The sequence below is a fragment of the Rhineura floridana genome, chromosome 9 (assembly GCF_030035675.1).
Source record: "Rhineura floridana isolate rRhiFlo1 chromosome 9, rRhiFlo1.hap2, whole genome shotgun sequence".
In the NCBI taxonomy this organism is placed as follows: Eukaryota; Metazoa; Chordata; class Lepidosauria; order Squamata; family Rhineuridae; genus Rhineura; species Rhineura floridana.
In genome coordinates this window covers 24801591-24824546 of record NC_084488.1, presented here as the reverse complement: position 1 = coordinate 24824546, position 22956 = coordinate 24801591, and the positions used below count along the sequence as shown (strand labels likewise).

Genomic DNA, 22956 nt, shown 5'->3' with positions numbered 1-22956 from the left:
AAGATAATAGACAGTGTTTCTGAGAGTTCTTCAGCCAGTTCCCTCTCTATTCTAAGATGTAGCTCATCAGGCCCTGGAGATCTGAACTTGTCTGAACTAATCAGGTATTCCTTGATCATTTGTATATCAAACTGCAATCCTGCCCCTACAACTTGTATTTCATGTGGTCTGAAGGCACGTAAGGCCAACTTCCTCCTGAAGCTAAGCAGGGTCAGGTCTGGTTAGTGCTGGGATGGGAGACTGACTGGGAACCCATATGTAAGCCACCTTGCATTTCATGAAAAGAAAGGCAGGGTATAAATAAAATAAATAAATACATTTTGCCATTCTAAGCATTCTAAACCTATCACACGGCCTCTGGAAGAAAATGTGGCATAATGAAGAGGAGGTTGGACCAAGAAAAATTCTGGACAATATCCATCTAAATCGTATCTGAAGTAGACCCACTGAAATCAATTAAATTAAGTTATTTAAAGCCATTAGTTTCAATGGGTCTACTCAAAGTATGATTAACATTAGATATTCCCATGCACTCATGAAGCAAATGGGACAGCCTTGGGCTAGTAATTATTATTCACCTTAACCAACTTCACAGGGCTGTTCTGAAGAATAAAGCCATGTATGTCACCCTGAACTCCTTGGAGAAAGGATAGGACACAAATATAAATCCAAACATTCCACTTATTTTCATCCAATGTTATCAATCATACCAACACTGAAAGGTTTAAGTCTACAGTAGGGCCCCACTTCTCGGCGTTCTGTTAATACAGCGCCAGCAGTGAGATCAGCTGGAGGGGGGGCTGGAGCTCCCCGCACTCCAGCTGATCGCATCAGAGAAGGGGAAGATCAGCTGTAGTGTGCTACAGCTGATCTTCTCTTCTGGCGCGATCAGACTCCCCCACTTGAGCTGATTGCGCCAGAGGAGGGGAAGATCAGCTGTAGTGTGCTACAGCTGATCTTCTCTTCTGGCGCGATCAGACTCCCCCACTTGAGCTGATCGCATCAGAGAAGGGGAAGATCAGCTGTAGTGTGCTACAGCTGATCTTCTCTTCTGGCGCGATCAGACTCCCCCACTTGAGCTGATTGCGCCAGAGGAGGGGAAGATCAGCTGTAGCATGCTACAGCTGATCTTCTTCTCCTCAGGGGCAGTCAGACTCCCGCACTCCAGCTGATCGCACCCGAGGAGGGGAAGATCTGATCTTCTCCTCCTCTGGTGCGATCAGCAGGTTAGGTTCCAGACCCCCGCACTATATCTGATCTGCTTTCTGGCGGTTTTCGCTTTCTGGCGGGGGTCTGGAACCTAACCTGCCGTATGAGTGGGGCCCTACTGTATTAATATTTGTCATAGAAGTCAAGGAGCTTTTGGATAAGACACTTCACTGACACGTAATATACACTGTTGCTTCATATATAACACCAACAAAGGGCTAAGTATTAAACTTGCTCCCAATGCTCACTATTTGAAATTGAGAACCACTTTCCTACCTAAAGACGACAATTTGAAGGAAAAATACAGACATCTGTGAGCTGCGGTGTGAGCGTTTATTTTGTCAGCACAAGAAGCATGCAGAAACGACCGTGGACATGATGTAGTCAGAATTAAGAACACGTGTGTGTATGACCAATTTCAGTATGAGAGTTAAGCATGTATCTACTTAAAGCATCTTAGATTTATACCTAAAAAGATGTGCAACTTAAATATTTTAAGTATACACCCTAAACTGTAAACACAGTAAATGTACAAGTCAATGTGTGTATCATACAGATACATTCATCATAATGCTGGGATTAAGTTATCAGCTTCTTTTTAAATACACAGTAAGTCCAGGTTTGCATCACATAATCTGTGAAATGGCCTCAATCATACTGAAAAATCAGTGGGAGTTGCTCTTAACTAACATCTTCATGGTACAAGAGTAGTAGTACTTGAAAGATAGTCTTATCCCTTACATATCCAGTCGATCACTGCGCTCTGCAGGTGAGGGCCTCCTGCAGATACCATCTGATCAGGAGGTCCGTTCTGCACAACATAGGAAGCAGACCTTTAGCACTGTGGCACAAACACTTTGGAATTTCCTCCCCTTAAATATTAAATAGGCACCATCTCTGTTATCTTTTGGGCACCTATTGAAGACCTTCCTCTTTCAACAAGCCTTTTAAGTAGAGAAGTTATCCTAGACTTCGTGGGTGCTGGAATTGCTTTTTAATGTTTTAAAGGTTTTTTTAAAAAGCTGCTTTAAAGATGTTTTGTTTTAACATGTTTTAAAAGTGCTTTCAGTGTTATAATTTGCTGCCCTGCGTTCCTTCTGGGAGGAAGGGCAGGATATAAATTCAATAAATAAATAAATAAACAAACAAACAAATAAATACAGTAGGGCTCCGCTTGTTGGCACCCTGCTTTTTGGCGTTCTGCTAATGTGGCAGCACCAGCAGGGCGATCAGGTGTAGTGCGGGGAGCTCCAGCCACCGCGCTCCAGCTGACAGGGATCAGCTGGAGCACGGGAGCTCCCCGCACTCCAGCTGATCAGCTGGAGTGTGCAATCAGCTGTAGAGAGAGGAGCTTGCATGCTTCAGCTGATCGCTGTCAGCTGGAGCGCAGCGGCTGGAGCTTCCCACACTCCAGCTGATCATGCGGGAGCTCCCGCGCTTCAACTGATCACTGTCAGCTGTAGGGCTGGGAGCTCCTGCGCTACAGGTGAGTAGGGGTCCACTTTCCGGTGGTTTTTGCTTTTTGTCAAGGGCCTGGAATGGAACCTGCCATGAGTGGGGCCCTACTGTAAAGGGAATTAGGATGCAATGTAATTTTGTTTATCCCTCTTCCCATCCCCAACACACCCATTCCCCACCCATGACATGCCCTCTTTTTGTCCTCTACACCAGCATAATTCCCACCAGCTTAATTTATACCAGCAGGGCTTTCCCTCAGCCAGTATAAGAAGATACTGGGGTAAAAATAATTTACAACTACTTAAGACCAGTTCAGCTAAGAATGGAGAGATATGTGGTGTGGAAGAAGTTAGAATGTAGCATATTGGGGGATTAGGATGGCACTGTAAGACAGTGAAGGATCACTTTATGTCCTTAAAGTCTGCAATTATAGTCTGAACTCTTTCCCAAGAGGCTGATTTTAAACAACAAATATGTTACTATGCATCCTCTGCCTTTTATCTCTGCCACTCTTAAGTGAAAGTATTGCCATTAGGTTACTGATCCCACCAATACTATTTTACACTCAGCTATGCAAATAAAAAAATCCCAGTTTACACCACCAATGAATTCTTATTCTTATTAATACAATATGACATTTCACACAAGCCACTTAAAGTGCTTTAGATGTTCTTCCCCACTATGCACGTGTAAAAGGCTAAAATGCCCATTTCAACATGCTTGTATAAGATGCTTTCAGTCAGCTGATGGCCAGGCAGGTTATAATTGCATTTCAACTTTCCATCACCTGTGAACAGATGCATTGTACCTGAAGCAGGTTTTTAGTCTTCAATCCACCTTCCCCCCTAAGAGTTTACAAATTTGAGAATGGTTCCCCTCACATACACACTTTAAAATTTATGCCTACAACCTACATAAGGGGAAGCCTTGCCAATGTCAGACCCAAATTTCCTCCACTATCTTCCTTCTCTGCTTTCCAGTAAAAAAGAAGTTGCTGGTTTCACCAATCCTGGGGAATTTCACCATTAGAGCCCACTCTCTGCTGCTAGTAGATACCAGCACTAGTACACATAACAATGCTTTTAACTAAACTAGTCAAAGCTTTCCTTTACTCTAGTAAGTTTCACTAGAAAACAAGACCTGGGTACAAGGCAATGGTGGTGAGATACCTGTGGGATTGTATCAGCTAGCTTCAGGTTGTATGGTTGGGCCAGCATCTAGGACAGGGAAGTGGTATAGTTCTTTCTCCCACATTATACTAGAAAAAGCATGTTGTCATTTAAAGCAGAAAAGGCACAACTTCTGAGTAAAATGCATCCACTGAAGAGGGGAAATTCACATTACGATAGTTAAAACACTTTAAATTCACGTGATTTTTGGCCAATAACATTCTCTCTTGGTTGGGCCTACACGGAGACCAGAGCAGATAAAATGGAAGTGATATGTAACTGTCTTTTTCTCTAGCTGGCCTAGCTTGATCCCCCTTCCACAGCTTCTCTCTCATAGAAATGAGACCTCCTCCCATTCGCCTCAGATGGGATACCCCCCTTCCATCCTGCAAATAAAAACGTTCCCCGAGAAAATGAGGCATTAGCGCCCCTTCCCCCAGACCATAACCTGGGCTTTGGTAAAAGGAAAGGAAAATATGACCGTGGGAGAGAGGGGAGAAAGAAGGAAAACTGAAAGGGATGCAGCCTCCCAAACCCCCACCCTACGACCGAGGAGGGCAAGAAGGAGGGATGCCTGACCTCCTCGCTCTTCAGCACCTCCTTGAACTCCCTCTTGATCCTCTGCACTGCGATGTTGGCCATCTCCGCAGCGCGGTCCACCGACCCGCCCAACCCCAGGCCGCTGCTGCCGCCTCTGAGCCGGGCCCAGCTCCTCCACCCGTCGCCACCGCCACCGCTGCTGAGTCTCCGGCCCTTCCAAAATGGCGCCTGCGTCGAGCATGCGCGTTGCGGCAGCCCGGCGCCTGCCCCTTCCTCTCCGTCAGAGAGGGAAAAATGGAGCGAAAGTTCCTTTTTCCCTCCTCGAAAACCGGCAGCGTTAGAGGGAACAGAATGAGAACAGGCGCCAAGGAGGAAGAAAATGGAGAGGCCCGCAACCGTTTCTCCTCTCAAGTGACAGTGCGGATGATTTCGTCCCTCGGGGGGCAGAGGAGCCCCTCCCTCACCTCACTTCGCCTGTTAGGATGGGCTGGCGGCGAGTTCCACTCCTTTGCTGTCAATGACTATGAGGCATAATCGCCTTCTCCGACTCTCTCTGTTATATGTATGTATATATGAACGAGTATTTGGAGTTAATTCATTTGAGTGCTGGTGCTGCTCGACAAACATGACGGGGAAGAGCGATGGAGCAGGGCAGAGTTGTGATGAAATCATGCCATTGTATGAGGTATCACACACCTGCTCCTTCACAAACGCAGCCCTGACACACTTCAGCCTACACGTGGATCATTCAGATTTCACCCTCCATTTTATTTTAAACGTTTATGGGCAACTTTTCTGGCCTCTGATTATCACAGATTGATATAAACGGACGCTCATTCCTTTACTTTAAAGTGTGTTTCAAAAGCTAGATATCACATATGGACGTTTTAGATATATGGAAATGGCAAACAAACTCGTGAATTTTTTTCATAAGAGCCCAGAACCACTTTTGAAATGGCTCCAGAATGCAAATACAGAAGTCCCTCAGAAGGCCGTCTTAACTACCTTTGCAGAGGTGGTGTGACATTTTGTAGCATTTCCCCCCAAAGTTAAACAGCATTGAGCACTGTGTGTACTCAGTATACACAGCTCTATAGAAGGCTGAATTTGAAAAATTATATTGGGGGCTGCTTTGTTATAGGGTGCTAAGGCATCCTCCAGAGCAGTGTGCTTAGGCTTTATGGCCTCCTGTGGAGTTCTAGGGTATATTGGAAAGCTTCTGTACTACTACTACTATTTATTATTATTACAGTATCATTTGAATTGTTAGTCACCAAATATAAAATAGTCTCTAGGTAACTTACAACCAAAAAAGTTAAAAACATAACAACCTCAATAATTAACAATAAAAAAACTCCACTGCTTCAAAAACATCATTAAACTCTGGAGACCCTCTAAAGTGGTGTTTATTTATTGTACCAGCATATAGATTCACTAATAGGCAAAAAACCTTGCAGTTTAAGAATGTGCCTATAGCTAACAAATATTTCTATCAAACTTTGAAAAGCAGGGAAATTGGGTAGCTATACCGAATGCACCAGGGGAGCAGGAGACCTGACCTCCTCTCTTGAGATATTGTACTGCCCATCAAATTTTTCAAAATGCAAACACAATTTGGGTTGGTCTTCCATATTCCAATCCACTTCCTGTGTAGCTTGGAAGAATTTGATAACATATGCCTCTGAGCACATGGTGAGTGGTGGCAACATCTGCAATCAGCCCAAATAACAGAAACAATGGAAGGGGGAGGAGGGGATTAGAAGGGGATGGGGATGGGGAGGGGAGGGGAAGGGAAGAGGGCAGATTTTATCATTTGCATGCTTATTGAGTTAAGTGGGATTTACTTCTGTGCAATCATGCTTAGGATAGGTGAAACTGACCTGGAGGAGGGGTGGGGATGGGGAGAAGAGGGAGAGGGGAGGAGATTGGATGGGTGGGAACTGAGCAGAGGGGAAGCCCCTTTCCTTTCCAAAAGGAAAACATTGTGAACAGTATCATTCTTTTTCAGGGTTTCCCGCACCTTTTTATTCTACAGCAGGCACATGTAGCCTCCCACCCAAATGTAAACCAAAGTTGTCCCTGGCCACATCCACACCAGACCTTTATTTTCCTTCGGATAGTCATGGCTTCTCTCAAAGAATCCTGGGAAGTGTAGTTAGTGAAGGGTGCTGAAAGTTGCTAGGAGATGCCTTGTTCCCCTCACAGAGCTTCAATCAGAGTGGCTGACTGTTAAATCACTCTGGCCACTGGAGCTCTGTCAGGGGAATAGGAGTCTCCTCTCAGCACCCTTCACAAAGTACACTTCCCAGGATTCTTTGGGGGAAGTCATGACTGTCTCAAGTGAAACAAAGGTCTGGTGTGGGTGTGGCCCCCTGATTAGCCAAGCCAAGCAACTGTGAGCCTGGCTTTTTGAACACTGACAGTTGGTTCTTACTGAGCATGCCCGGGCTTCATTGAGTTCAGTGCTAAATTTCTTAAATTAATTAAAAATTAGCCAGGCATTTTTTAAACCTTTACACTGCAGAAGATGAAGGTCAGAGTATGGGACAAGGTCAGTAATAGGATTACAGGTACTCTGTGAACATGGCTGATTTAACTAATTTCAACAGATTATTTATTGCATTTATATACCACCCCATAGCCGAAGCTCTCTGGGCGGTTTATAACAATTAAAGAGGTTATAGATGATTAAGCAGTGTATAAATTCTGTTAAATAAAATAATGTCTGAATTGACAGATACTTAGGCTCAAGCCTCCCTAAAAATAATCTTTATCATTCAGGACCAAACCAGATGTATTCTAAGCACGTGTTTGCTCTGTTGGCATATAGAGCAAGGATGGAACTTTTAATCTTACATAAAATCCATGTATGGCAGGGGAGCAAAATCTGGTCCAATCCCCCACCTGGCCCCCAGCAAATTTCTCCCTGCCTAACTCACTGTATTGAAGCAGGAATGAAGAAAAACTACTTAAAATCAAGAGACCATAACAGGGCAATGTGGGAGAAAATAATGGGAATTGGTTTTATTCCTCTGTATGCTCCCTTTTGTATAACAAATAGACCCCACCCCCATTGTATGCAAGAATGAGAGAAACCTGTGCTGGGCAAACACATGATTACTTCATCAATCAAGTTTTGCCCTCAGTAAGCTCATGAGATATCTGAATATATGATGGTTTTAGGAATAGCTCAGATCATGGCCCAACCCAACGTTTTGATGCAAATATAAATTAAGTTGACTATCATCATCATCATCATCATCTTTATTTATACCCCGCCCTTTTTCCAAACTGGAACTCAAGGCGGCTTCCAGATAAAAATAAGTACATATCATTAAGGACCTATAAAAATATAAAACATATAAAATCAGCATTAAAACAGGATTAAACTATTAAGATGTTAAAACCAATTACTCTTAAAATACTGCAACCCAGTTTAGGAGCATACAAGTAAAACAATAACATACAGCATCCTCTTCAGTCACTACCCTTAAAACCTTCAGTTCCAAAGGCCTGCCGGAAGAAAAAAAACATGGGATGGGCTATGATCAAAGCCATATTGAAGCATGCAGAAGTTTGGGGTAACTGAAAAAGTGTTAGGTGACATAGCCAAAAAAGAGAGATGCAAATCTGTCCTGAGACAACCATTGATAAGAATGCAAGTATAGTGAAGGTTTCCAAGTACTATATTATGTCTTTAATTTAGTTGGTTTCTTGTCTAAATTCTTCTCTTAGCAGAAGGAAGACTCAGGTTGTGAGGCACAGTGCCAAATCATATTTAGTTCACAAAATACTGGGGCTCCAATCCAATATGCATAAATTATGTATGTTGAATCATATTTATTTTAATGGAACCGAACACACATCACTGCACAGGAGTTACCTTCCCTGCAGCCATCCCAAGCACAATCCTGTTGTAGGTGACTCTTAAGACTGTCTAAAATTAAAGCCAGTCTTCCTTAAAAAAGAAAGCAGTGAATCACAGGGTGCATAAATGAAACTCTCCAGGCTTATTTCTGGATACCATTTCTCTCCTTGTTATATTACTCTCCTTGTCTTTAATTTTAATAGCAATCTATACTGTTTAGGGAGATGTCTATAGCTTATAATTTAAGCAAACTTTGCAAAATTGAAAAAAAATAAGGCATATATCACATTGGAAGATGAGCAGATGAATGCACTCTTGATGGTGTGGATGACATTCTGTCCTGTTGCCAGGATAGATAAGTAGACAGAGTTGCCATCTGGGTCTTTTTAGCAAAAGAAATTACGCAACCTGTTTGGTTCCAAATAAATTTTTGTGCAGTTACTAATTATGCACTTCAATAGTGAATTACAATACTTTCACTTTTTACTAGTTGAGAATAGAAACTAACTTATTATTTCAGCCTATATGGCTTTCTGGTAAATGTTCCTTATTGTGTGGCTATGGGGGAACAGAAAATAACCAGGACATGGGGACAGTATAGCAGAGAGATAAGTCATTCCGGCAATGATTAATAATGCAATCCTATGCATATTTATTCAGAAAAAAATCTCTCACAATGGCGCTTACTCCATAGATAGTGTGTATAGGATTGCAGCCCAAGTCAGATAGATGGTATGTGGTAAGAGGCAGGTCCCACTTGAATAAGGCCTTGATACAGCCTGAAATGTACACAGCATGCACAGATCTTTATTTGAATGTCTGCTGCCTCCTTTCACATTTCATCATCAGACCCTTACAAGATACAGAATCACAGCTTTACCAACAGCCAGTTTTTTTCCTCACTCACTCCCCTTGCTTCATCTACCATCTAGCCTGATGAAGAGTTCTGGAGAAGTCTAAAGCTTGCACAATATTTTGTGACTATTTTGTGACATTTTGAATAGGCCTAATAAACGTATTGGCTTAGTATGGTTTTGGAATTTTTCTTATGGGTCAACATAGCTACTACCTTTTTTTAGTTGAATAACATTTTTAAAACTTTATATTTTAAATTGCTTTCCTAATAATGATAATCATAGAGGGGAATTGGGAAAAATTATAAAACAAAAGTTAGAGATGGACAACTAGGTGCCAAATCCATCCCCCAGGATAGTCCCACTCCCTGCTCCTGAGAACTCCCCCCCTCTGTCTCTCTCACACACTCAATTATGCAGCCCCTTTCTCTGAAGCTGAGACAGGCAGAGGGCTCTTTAACCCCTTTCCTGCAGTGCAAACACAAAAAGACACTTTAGTAGAGTCCTCTGCTTATAATGTACCTCAGCTGCTAATTCCTGTGTTCAAGCCAAGACATAGAGAAATGGGAAGGAAGCTCTGCCAAAACCTCTGTTGCAGCTAATACTGGAGGAGAGAAGGTTAAATTTATTTATTTATTTATTGTATTTATATACCGCCCCATTGCCGAAGCTCTCTGGGCGGTTTACAGTAAATAGTTCTTTGCTCTTGTGAGTTGGTGGAATCAATGTAGCTGGCCCTCCAACTCTTACTCAGTTAAAAAAAGATCCTGTTAAAATATAGTAACTAATCAGTTAAATGGAAGCATAAAATTTCATAGGCTAATATAATTAATATTTTTCTCCATTTTTTAAATCTTCTTACAATCAAACCAAGTTAGTATGAACTGCTCTCTGGCTATCTATTATAGAGATCTGATAACAATTGATTGTGTTGGAGAAGCAAACACATTAGTGTGACATCACCTTTCACACAATAGCACCTCCTCCCCTTGTCACAACTTTCCTGCCTCCTCCCTCACATATGTGTTGCATTCTTTATAAATGTTACCTGTTGTTCTGCCTACAGACTGAAAAGCAGGTATAACAGTGCCCTCTGCAGGATGGTATTTGTCAAATTCAATCTTTACTTTGATAAAAGAATGTTGATTCAGGGCTTGTTCACCCCAGAGCTCAGTGTGGATTAGAATCTGCCTGTATCCTCATTTATGTAGAATTGTCTACACAATGTCACTCGGTCAAACCAAATTTTACTGTTTTTTATATGTAAATTTGGGTTTTCCATATTTGCAAATAATTCAAATGTTGGGGGGTGTTCAAACCACATCAGAATTGGCAGTGGAAGCTTTCCATTGATCCCCCCCCTTTCTGGGTGGATCTGGCTTCTCCTTTCTATGCCCTCTACTTCCATTTTTTTCTCATTCTTTTTGCAACAGTTGTGTATAATTCTGGCAATGGAGCAGCCATGTAGCCATTTTTTTTAATGGTAAACCATCATTGTGCATAAGCAGAAATCTGATCACACAAACTGTACCACTATAAATCCCTCCCCAAACTTGTGTATACTGCAATTTTACATGTATCAGAATCTGGCTGTGTCCCTGTTTATGTAGCACTCTGTATACTTCCTGAAACAGAGCAGTTGTGTTATTTCTATCTAAAGAAAAATGGAAGCATCACACTGGTTTGCAGTGTCACACACAGGCGGCACTGAGAACTGTGGCATGAATACTGCCTCCCACCTGCATACTGCTTGTACCACCCGCCATTACAAGAAGGCAAGGCAGCTGCAGCTGCCTGGCTGGGAGAGTGACTGGCTGGCACACTGCGCAGTGGTGACAACATTTGTCCAGGGGAGGCAGCAATGCGGGGTAGCAGCAGCGGCAGCCTGGGCAAGTGGGTGGGAGGTCAGTCTGTTACCCAGCTGCGCTGTACAGCAGCACTATTTGTCTGGAGTGGCAGAGGAGGAACAGGTGAGGTAAGCAGGTTGGTGAGGGGTGGGGGTGCCTGAGGGGGTAGGAGTTGGCAAGGGAAGAGCAGTTGCCTGGGGTTAGTCGGGTGGTGGCTTGGCAAGTAATAACTAGAGTCCATTTATTTCAATGGGTATTTTTCTGAGCATGATTTAGTCAGATTAAACTCTTAGAACTGGAATGCATTATAATCTTATTGATGCATCTTGATTCAAAGTTCTTTTCTCCTTTGAAAAGCCAGTCAATCTAAGATACCTGCTTACATGCCACATGTCCAAGTACTTATAGCTTCTCAGATACGCAAAGCTGAAGTCAAAAGATAAGTAGTACAGTAGGGCCCCACTCATACAGCGGGTTACGTTCTGGACCCCCACTGTAAAGTGAAAACCGCTGTAAAGCGGATCCCATTGACTTACATTGACCAAAATGGCGCCCGGCGACAAAAAACCACCATAAAAGCAGAACAAGTGCTGTAAAGCGGGGCCTTTCTACAATTCACAACTGCTGTATTAGCAAAGCGAAGCGCTGTAAAGTGGGGCCCTACTGTACAGCCTTTTATAGAAAAAATACTCCCTGACATTTGGGGTTTAATTACATAAATGCTCAAGTACTTTAAAATCACTCAAAAGCACTTCAGTTACCATTGCAAACTGGACAAAATACTCCTGAGTAAACATGTTCAATACCAAGGTGTAAATCCCTCTGATTTCAATTATTAGTCTTCCGCTTATCTGGGATTAAGCCCCATTGAATTCAATAGGACTTTCTTTTGAGTAGACATGGTTAGGATTGCCTGGTGGAGTTGATCTCAGTTAGGGGTATAAACTAAACAGCAGAACTGCATGTGTGATTTATATAATAGCTATGTGAGGAACACATGATCCTCAGAACTGGAACATTGACAGAGTAATCTTTGGATCTAATAGGTCTGACATTGCAAAAATCCCCAAATGCCCATAGGTCTATTCTATATTATGTATTCTCTTTCAACATCTGGACAAAGTTTCCTGTATACCCTTCTAAAACAACTTGAATTGTACCAAAGGATGGCTTAGCACTAATGGAAAGTGCTATTGTTCATGCGAGACAAGGAGCATCTAATTTTCAGTTTTCTCCCCGCCTTGTACAGTTCACTGTTCCATACCCCATATTGTTCCAGAGGGTCCCCCAATCCTCAGGAGCAGTTTTTGGGGAGCTGCAGTGAATAAGAAGGAAATCAGCAAAAATGAATTGCCCTGCCTTGTGGAAGTAGAAGTGCTTTCCACAAGCGCAAAGCCACCACAGGATACCGACCTTGTCTCTCAGATTATAATAGTTCCTTATACTGAGTCAGACCCATTGGTCCATCTAGCTCAGTACTGTCTACACTGACTGGCAGAGGCTCCCAAAGGTTTCAGGCAAGGGGCATTCCTAGCCCTACCTGGAGATACCAATGAGTAAACCTGGAACCTTTCGTATGTAAGGCAAATGCCCTACCACTGAGCTACAATCCTTCTGATTCCCCCCCCCGAATTTTCACAAGTTAATTTTTCATAATCATAAAATGCTGAAACTTAAAAAAATTGAGAGCTTTGGAGAGACTGGAAAACTAATAGATAAGCTTACTTTGGGAGTGCCTCAGCCAGTCACTGTTTTCATCTCATGTGTGTTATATTTCGCATTGAGTTATGCTAAAATCAGACTTTGATAATGAAGGCCTCGGGAGCAAGCTAATATCTGTTTCCTGTTGGGTATGAGCTAGATGTTGTTTGTCATTTTATGTACACTTAGGGTTTGGAGCACAAAGTCTGCCTTTTATTTTTCATTATTTGTGTGTGCTATGGCTTTATGACTAGTATAAGTTTATGTTGCCACTGCTACTAGTTTGGCGAGTACTTAGCATGCAGGGTTGAAACTAAGCTGGGGCTTAAGCATAAAGAGCTGAGAACCTTGAAACAGATAAAAATTAACAAAAGTGAGTACCTCTGAGCAAGTGTAGACTATATTTCTCTTACTACTGAGAATTTTCTACTCCAGGTATTATCCCAGCCATATTGTAATATAGCCTGTATGTAATTTGTGAATTCTTCTCAAGGGCTATGGCTCAGCAGTACAGCAACTGTTTTGAATGCAGAACATCCCAGGTTCAATCCCCAGCATCTCCAGGTAGGGCTGGGAAAAGGCCGTTCACTGAAACGCTGGTGAGTCACTAGCAGACAGTGTAGATACTACTGAGCTAGAAGAACCAATGGTGTGACTCAGTGAAAAGCAGCTTGCTATGTTTTATCAATGGTAATAGCATGATATCCTATGCATAATCAAGTTGGGGAGAGGGTAACCCTGATTATGGTTGTTCCCTTTGTTGTTGTTTTAAACTTCAGCTAGATGTCTGCTCCTACACAAGAATGGGGGGGGGAAATACAGCCTCCAAGTAATAAAATAAACAAATAGGATGCACACCTTAACGTGGTGAGGGGGTTTGAGAGTGTCAAAGAAGCTGACAGCAATGCCGGCAGGACTCTAGACCAAGAGGCTAGACTCCTAGCAGGGGCACCCAAGGTGGAATGGTCAAAGCTGAGACACCATACTAAGATGCATCCAAACTCAGAGGAAGGCAATGGTAAACCACCTCGGAATACCTCTTACCACGAAAACCCTATGAACAGAGTATCCAAAATGCAACACGAGATAGTGCTGGAAGATGAGACCCCCCAGGTCAGAAGGCACTCACCGAGCTACTAGGGAAGAATAAAGGACAAGTAGCGCTGTGACTGACGCAGCTGGGTCAAAGCCGAAAGGAAGTCCAGAGGCTGATATGCACAGATGCAAAAGGACAGTCTGGAGTTGTACGACGCACATAATAGGAACATGAAATGTGAGAAGCATGAACTAGGGAAAGTTAGAAATTGTCAAGCAAGAAATGGAACATCAACATTACAATACTTGGCGTGAATGAATTAAAATGGACAGGAAATGGGACATTTTCAATCAGGCAACTATAAAATATTTTATGCAGGAAATGAGAAATAAAGAAGAAACGGGGTTGCTTTAATAGTGAGAAGTGATGTAGCAAAAAAAAAAAGCAATTAGGAGCTATAATGCAAGGTCTGAGTGAGTGGTATCAATGAGATTTAACAGGAAACCTATTAACATAACCATCATCCAAGTCTATGCACCAACGGCAAACACAAAAGAAGAGGAACTGGAGAGATTTTATCCAGAAGTACAGGAAGAAATAGATCACACCTCAAAACACATTTTTTGAGCAACTGAAAAGACGACTGTACACGTGGACATTACGAAATGGTCAATATAGGATTCAAATTGATTATATAATTGGCAGCAGAAGATGAAGTTCCATACTTTCTGCGAAGACAGGATTGCGGTACCAATCTTGAACTGGTAATTTCGAAAATCAGAGTAAAGCTAAAGAACAACAACAAAGCAATCATAATGCCAAAATACAATTTAAATAACATCCCAGAAGAATATAAAGATCAAATAAGGAACAGATTTGAGGTTTTAAACTTAGTTGACACAGAACCAGAAGAACTATGCAGTGAAGTCAGAGACATCAGGGAAGAATGCAAAAAGACAATACCTGTGGTTAAAAAGAGAGAACGATCTCCATGGATGACTGACGAAACTCTTTAAATGGTTTTCAGAACCATTTTAAGAGTTTTAGAATGAAAGCAAAAGGGAAAGAAACACGATTAGAACCCTAAATGCAACTATACAGCAACTAGTACGTAGGGACAAAGAGTACTATTACAATAGTTATTGTACACAAATAGAAGAGGACAACAAAAAGGGTAGAACAAGAGCCCTATACCACAATAGGCGGCTGTTGTTTTGCCATACGGTCTCTGTTTGTTTTGCTTGTTATCAGTCGTGTTTACACCCTGGCTCCTCTGCCTTGGCTTCCTTGAGAACTGCCCTGTTGGTTTTGATTTTGAGGGGCCTGTTGTCCCGCCCCTCTCTTTCTTGGAGTTGCTGGATGTTAAGATCGGGGGAGGATGTTGCTTTACATCTTGCAGATGAACTATTACTACACTGGTTCGATGCTCACACCAGGAACCTCCATTTGTAGTTACACCTCTGGATTATACAGGAGAGAAGCCCTATTATTATTGGAACTTGTTGCTTCTACGTTATTGTTTAGTTTTTATTGTTAGTCTCTTAATATTTTGATGTTTACATGTTCTGCTTTGTACGTCACTTAGAGTGGCTGACAATTCAGCCAGATAAGCGACTAATAAGTCGAATAAATAAATAAATAAAATATTAGAAAAATTAAAGGGAAATTTAAACCAAGAGTAGGGATGTTGAACAATCAACAGGGGAACATACTGACTCACCAAGATAAAATAAAAGGAAGATGAAAGCAATATACTGAAGAACTCTATAAGATGCAAGGATTACAGATTCATTTATGGAGGAACCGTATGATGAAGAACCAGAAATTTTAGAATGTGAGGTGAACCAGCCAGATGGGCGACTAACAAATTCAATAAATAAATAAATGAAAGCTGCTCTTAAAATACTTGGAAGAAACAAATCACCAGGAACAGATGGCATATCAACAGAGTTGCTACAAGCTACTGAGACTGAATCTGTCCAAATTTTGACAAAAGTTGTCGACAAATATGGAAAAGAAAACAATGGCCCACAGACTGGAAGTGTTTAATATACATCCCATTTCCAAAGAAAGGTAATTATCAAACTTTTGCCTTAATATCCCATGCAAGTAAAGTAATGCTCAATATTCTACAACAAAGGCTCTTACCATATATGGAGTGAGAAGTGCCAGATGTCAATGCTGGATTTAGAAAGGGAAGAGGTACCAGAGATCATATCGCAAATATATGTTGGATAATGGAGCAGACCAAGGAATTTCAGAAGGAAATCACCCTGTGCTTTATAGATTACAGCAAAGCCTTTGACTATGTAGATCATGAAAAACTATGGAATGCTTTAATAGAAATGGGGGGGGGGGTGCCATAGCATCTGATTAACTTGATGCATAACCTATACTCTGGACAAGAAGCTACTGTAAGGACAGAATATGGAGAAACCAATTGGTTCCCAATCGGAGACAGGGGTGTATTTTATCACCCTATTTGTTTAATCTATATACAGAACATATCATACCGAAAATGGGATTGGACCAAGGTGAAGGAGGTGTGAAAACTGGAGGGAGAAATATCAATAATTTAAGATATGCAGACAATACCATACTAGAAGCAGAAACCAGTAATGATTTGAAACGAATGCTGATGAAAGTTAAAGAGGAAAGCACAAAAGCAGGACTACAGCTGAACGTCAAGAAGACTAATGACAACAGAAGAGTTATGTAACTTTACAGTTGACAAAGAAGACATTGAACTTGTCAAGGATTATCAATACCTTGGCACAGTCATTAACCAAAATGGAGACAATAGTCAAGAAATCAGAAGAAGGCTAGGACTGGGGAGGGCAGCTATGAGAGAACTAGAAAAGGTCCTCAAATGAAAAGATGTATCACTGAACTCTAAAGTCAGGATCATTCAGACCATGGTATTCCCGATCTCTATGTGCGGATGTGAAAGTTGGACAGTGAAAAAAGCGGACAAGAGAAAAATAAACTCCTTTGAAATGTGGTATTGGAGAAGAGCTTTGTACATACCATGGACTGCGAAAAAGACAAATAATTGGGTGTTAGAACAAATTAAATCAGAAGTATCACCAGAAGCTAAAATGATGAAACAGGTTATCATACTTTGGACACATAATGAGAAGACATGGTTCACTAGAAAAGACAATAATGCTGGGAAAAACAGAAGGGAGTGGAAAAAGAGGAAGGCCAAACAAGAGATGGATTGATTCCACAATGGAAGCCACAGACCTGAACTTACAAAATCTGAACAGGGTGGTTTATCACAGATACTATTGGAGGTTGCTGATTCATAGGGTCATCATAAGTTGTAATCGACTTGAAGGCATATAACAACAACAAATACTATTACAACTGACGGTATGTGGTGTGGCTGTTGCTTGGCACTCCAAAAAACATTTCTGAATGACATCTCATGCATTGTATGGTTGACAGCACAGCCTACAAAGAAATAAACAGGAATAGCACAAATTTGTTGGCTTATTTCTGACAAAGAGCTTCATTATGTGAAGGTTTACTTGGAAGTACATCCCACTGTATTCAAGGGGGCTTACTCCCAGGTAAGTGTACCAACGATTGTGCTGTTAATCTTTATCAATTAGGAGTGGGAAGGCAAAACATGAAGCTTGCCAATATCTAACATGGATATTGGCAAGCAGAGAAGATACCCACGCCAACTGCAGAAATTCGAAGACAAAACTTGTGGTGCAAAGCAGACTTGATATCCATATTTCCCAATGCATTTCAAAAATAGTATGTTCTTCCTCAGAGTAAACTTATGAATCCTCCTGTGCGTGTTTAATCAAATACAAGTTCTGCATTCTCCAATGGGGCTTACTCCCTAGTAAGCATGTATATGATTGCAACATCAATTGTTTCTCTGAATCTTCTAATTGAATTAAATCTCCTTCCAACAACTCCAGAATAAATCAGCTATTTATTATTTGACTGGCATGCGAGTTAAATGAGGAAACAGTAATAACTAATTTGCAGTCGTTATTTTATTATGAAAAATATTTTAAAAATACATTTTTAACCCAAATGAAACTTTGCCTAAGTATATTTAATTGCATTTATGTACTTGTCTCTCCTCTCCCATCAGCTCCCTTCCCTTTATCATTTCCTTCACTATGTAAATTTAGATGTAAATGCTTTGGGTCAGGGGCTTTTCATTGTTATCGTGTTACTCTGCAAAGTTTTGTGTACACTAATGATACTATACAAATGGATTTTTAAAAAATAAATCAGTAGACTGGAATGCAAGTATGAAAATATCACTATATTATTTGATATGCAAATATCAAAGGAAGAGAATCCTCAGTTCCCAATAGGAAGTGTATTAAAGCAAGTCACAAGAGGTTATTAAACAGATAATAGAACGGATCTACTATATTGGTTAAAATGTGCATTGTGTAATCCTTGATTCAAATCTGAGCTCAAACACAGGCAAGCCATTATCGGGCTTCTGCTTTGCATCTGTAATATGGGGTTAACAATACTGGCCTCTCTTAAAGAACTGTTCTAAAGATAAGCTCTGTCCCCGCCCCCTTCCCAAATAACATAGTCTTATAATGCTGGTTTATCTTAACAGGAAACAACAGAATGCAATTACATGGAATACTCAAGAACTACTTCATAAATGCTACAGTTAATAATTTTACTATTAACAGTAGGATTGTTAACTTGTGATTTTAAAACACCTGGTAACCGGGCAGAAGGGGCGATGCTGTGTGTGTATAACTCTGAATACTATGACAGTTACTTCCAAAACCAAACAAATCATGTGTTCCTCGCCTTCTCTTTACAGGGATCGGGATATGTTATGCGTTTGCGTGTCCGTGTACACACACACAGCACAGAGAGGAGGATTATATTACAAAGTGAAATCAAAAGGCCCAGCGGGTGCAGAAGATATGCATGCCTTACAGAGCACAAATGCAAACCAGATCTAGTGAAAACGAAGGTAAAAGATCCAATTACAGTGGGTGTGTCCCACTCCCAAACGGTAGTGAACTGACAAGGAGAGATGACTCTGTGCATATAATAAACACCCAAACGGACACAATAACTTTGTAATAGTTTTCAGATGGGTAGCCGTATTAGGCTGTTGCAGCAAAAACTAGAGTATTGTAGCACTTTGAAAGAGTTTTAAAATTATCGTTATGGCTATCAGCTTTCGTAGACTAGATCCCTCTCCATCAGGTAGAACAAATGTGAGGTAGCCACTCCCCATCTCTATTAAACCTAAGTGTGATATTGTAAAAACCTACATACGAATCCCAGCTCAGTAGCAACTTCCAAGTAGGTGAGCACGCGCGGGTCTCCTAACAAAATCGAGCCGCAACGGGGGTGGGACGACCCCAGTGCATTTTGCCCCGCCCACCGCTATGCCTGTGGGAGCCGAAGGGACGGAGCTAAGGAAGCTCTTTCCCTTTCTGTGAGCCGGCAGATCCGGGTCTCGTAGTGGTGTGGCTAGACTGACGTGGTCAATCGAGTCAAAACATACGGAGAAAGGAAGAGTCACTCGTAAGCAGGGCTGGTGTCCCAAAGCTGCGCCCTGCTGTTTCTTCCTGTCTGCGACCTCACCAAATCAGAGCAGCCCTTTGAAGCAGCGAGGCAAACCCGGTGAGTATTGGTTGTATGCCTCGCTCAGCGTTCATGCTATGGTTTCAGGCTGGAGATCCGCTTGTAACTTAATGGGGGAAAGGAGGTGGCTGCAAGAAAAACAAAAGTTTCCTACGCAGATCCTCTTCTGATTTTGGGATGGAAGACAAAAAGTTTCAGGAAAAGATCTGCCCCTGTTGCCTTGGGTTGATCTGCTGCCTTTTACTTATTCTTGATAATTGTTGCAAATCCTCGCCCGGGATAGACTTGGTTTCTAATCTTAAGTATTTAAACCCACACAATATGCAAGCCCCACATTTATCTGTCGGGAGAAGATTTCGTTTTAAATTGGATCTCTCATTGCATGCCTGTTACTGATCTTCCCCGGTGCCAAATCAGTCCCACCGACTTCGTTTTTCGTGAGAATCTATCTGTGATAAGAGGAAACGACCTCTTTATTTTGCGGCTAAGATTTTGATTTGATTTATTTTTGCAACCGAGCAGAACTGTACGCCTGATGATGTTTTGTTTATTAAGGAGCACACATTTCCAGTTTTCTTCGGAGATACACGATACTGAGTTAATCTTCCAAGTACGTGCTTAGGATTGGGCTGCAAGCCATAGTTAAAATTGAGTAAAGGCAGTTCAAACGCGTGTAGGCAGATCCCCTGTGCATCTAGAGCTTGGAAAAGTTACTTTTTTGAACTACAACTCCCATCAGCCCAATCCAGTGGCCATGCTGGCTGGGACTGATGGGAGTTGTAGTTCAAAAAAGTAACTTTTCCAAGCTCTACACACATGTTCTGTTAACTTTAGCAAGACTTACTTCCAGGTTAGCAGGCATACTTTAGCACTTATGTGGGAGGAGGCTCCATTAACCTCAGTAGGACTTGCTTATGAGTAAACATGCGTAAGATGGTGCTGCACATGAACTGAATCAATTTTATGCCCTCCCCACTTTTTTTTTCTTTTAACAAAGCCAGGTACAAACAGTGTTGACTCTGAATATCAAACAACCATTTCCTCCTCAATCTTTATAAGGAAAGATTTCATGTTCACAATGGAAAAGAGTTCCTTTGAACAGACACCAGATTCCCTAGATAGAAGCTATTTCATCCACAAAGGAGAGGACTAGGAGAAGACCAGCAATCATGCCAGCCTGTGCTGTACACTGATGATTTAATTTTTTTTCAAGTTAAGACCTTAGTCCTAAACATATTTATCTGGGATTATGTAGTAAATTGGGTTTACTTTTAGTGCTAAAACAAGGTTGGCATCAGACTTCATGTGCAGAGAAGAAAAGTGTTTAGGATAATTGTTATTTAATATCAACAGTATACCCGTGTTATGTTACTTGGATGAACTGAGCATTCAGAAGTGTCCTGCAGAAGGTATGAATTTTCTCCAGAGTATGTTTCACAATGTTGTGCTGAGTTGCAAATTTACCATCCTACTGTGATAATGCTTCTGCTTTTCAGAATGCTCTGAACTTACATATGATTATACCTTAATCACCATTATGAAGTCAGATTCCTGACTTTCACTGACATGTATCCTACCCAGTAATTTTGATTAGATATTCCAAAGGATCAGTCTGAGACTCTTAAAAAAAAAAAAAGTGCATGTAAAATGCTTGTTTTTGTATCAGATTCTTGGTTCTTCTGCCTCCAAGTCTCCCCTAAAATGTTTCTGTATTTGCTCATTGCTAATCAGAACACTTCTTTAGTTTATGCACACCAGATGGGATTTTCAGTTGTTTCTTTTCTGGAACAGCAAACCTCCCCTCCCAGTGTCGTATCACATATGGCTTCTGAAACTTCCTGATGTTTCCAAAGTGGTTTGTTGTTAAACATGGAGGGTGTGTGTGAGGATTCCTGAACTAAGGGCAAAACCAGTAAATTAAAACAGAAAATAATCTCCTTTTAAAAACCAGCAGCAGGCAATGCTAACAATAAAACCTGTTACAAATAAAACAATCCAGTAAAACCAGTTGTCAGGAGGGGGGAATAAGCAAAAAGTCAAAAGTTGAAGGTCTTCCTGTGTCTTCACAATTAGGCAGAAAGCCAGTGGTAAGGGAACAACACAAGCCTCTCTCAGGAGGGATTTCCAGAACATGTCACAGATTTGGCACTTGCCAGCACTATAAAACATTGGATCCTTGTGAATCTACATGATTTTTCACAGGATTATAACAAAACCACCAATAAATCACAGAGCACATCTGTGGACCCAGAGATGGTCTATAATTTTAAGAGTGGTATTGAGAAGATCCTTTATAAAAATAATTCGAAAAAAGTATGCAGATTCATAAGGTTCCATGACTTGGATCCATATTTTGTGCCATGGCAGCACTGAAAAGCATAACATTCACTATTTTTACAGTTCAGTCAGATGTGCGCAGTGATTTGATGGTGGCTGGGTGGAGAATCCACTTTATTACATCTACTCTAACATTTATTTGTATATGTGAATTATTTCTCTCTCTCTTTCTCTCTCTCTCTCCCCTCCCCCTCCCCGTAGCACCCCACTTTTTCCCCCAGGCTGCTCAGTTTCCCCTGCTCCCTCCCGCATCTTGGTTGCTTTACTTTCTGTTCAGCTGATTATCTGAACCTGGAAAAGTACATAGAGCTGAAAGAGGAAGTGGGCAGAGCAACACTTTCCCAACTTCTGCCTTCATCTATATGTCCTTTTGAAGGGCAGGGAGGAGGTAAGCACCTTCAACACCTCGTGATGAAGGGGGCAGTGTGTGCATGCATGTGGCACCTTGGAAGATTCACTGGCACCAGGTGAAGCCCTTGACGGCAGCCCTGCATTCACAGGGGCCACGTGGGTAACCTCAGTGCCAGGTGGAACAAACAGGCTAAAAAAAAAGTTTCAAAAGCCTCAGGAAACATAATGATCACACTTATTTTAGTAATTAGGCTTAAACAACTGAGTTTTTGTTTTTATAATACTGATTTTCAGTAACTGGAGATAGGACATGTTGTTATGAAATAAGGTCGGGAGGCCCAGCAATGCAAAAAATGTGTGTTTCCGATAACTGTGCATTGTTAAATGCAAACCAGATCCTCTAAAAAGGGTAAAAGACCAAATCAACATGGGTGTTACTTTCTCCCAACTGTTACTGTATTAGGGAGTAATCCCAACCCCTGGACAGCAGTAGCAGGACTTAATGGAATGGTGCAGACACAACTGCATGCACAGCACCACCGCTGGCACTGGCTGGGATGGATTGCAGATGGGTGGAATACCTCTTCGCTATGCCAGTTCCCAGGCTGGCACAGTAAAGAGACCTGGATCAGGCCCTCCACACTCACAAAACACTGTTTTGGGAGATTCCACTGGATACTGGTGAAGCTTCTTTCTACCCACCATGTGAGTGGCCTCATTGGGCTCTTCCTCACTTATGGGGCTCCTCTGCCCATGAAGGCTGGCATGTTCAGTCAGGGCTGGGCAGCCAGACACCTCCATCTCATCCAAGCTCCCTCTGGTATGACAGATTGGGGGCGGGGGTTGATTGCTCTGCCTGCAAAACAAGATTAATGAGCTCATAAGGAGGGACAATGACTTTTTCTACCTTATATTCAGTTCAAGTCTGATAGTGTCAAATCTACATATGAATTCCTTCCCAGTACCTTCTGACTCCTAGAGACTG

General features: G+C 41.7%; 2 protein-coding genes across 5 annotated transcripts in view; one reads left to right on the top strand and one right to left on the bottom strand.

Moving 5' to 3' along the window:
• Positions 1-4636, bottom strand: part of UBE2K (ubiquitin conjugating enzyme E2 K) — a 54628-nt gene extending 49992 nt beyond the window's left edge. The window contains exon 1 of the mRNA XM_061582925.1: positions 4416-4636. Within this exon, the coding sequence (XP_061438909.1) occupies positions 4416-4478 (63 nt within the window). The 5' untranslated portion in view covers positions 4479-4636. The remainder of the gene's footprint in view (positions 1-4415) is intronic.
• Positions 4637-4641: 5 nt separating this feature from the next.
• The window catches only part of SMIM14 (small integral membrane protein 14), a 49045-nt gene continuing 30730 nt past the window's right edge, over positions 4642-22956 (top strand). The window contains exons 1-2 of one of the 4 annotated variants that reach the window (XM_061582929.1): positions 4643-4938; positions 18505-18660. The gene's annotated coding sequence lies outside the window, so the exon portion shown is untranslated. Of the gene's footprint in view, positions 4939-18504; positions 18661-18969; positions 19323-20636; positions 20693-22956 lie in introns of those variants that run through there. The other 3 variants (XM_061582930.1, XM_061582931.1, XM_061582927.1) reach the window with 3 other exon arrangements.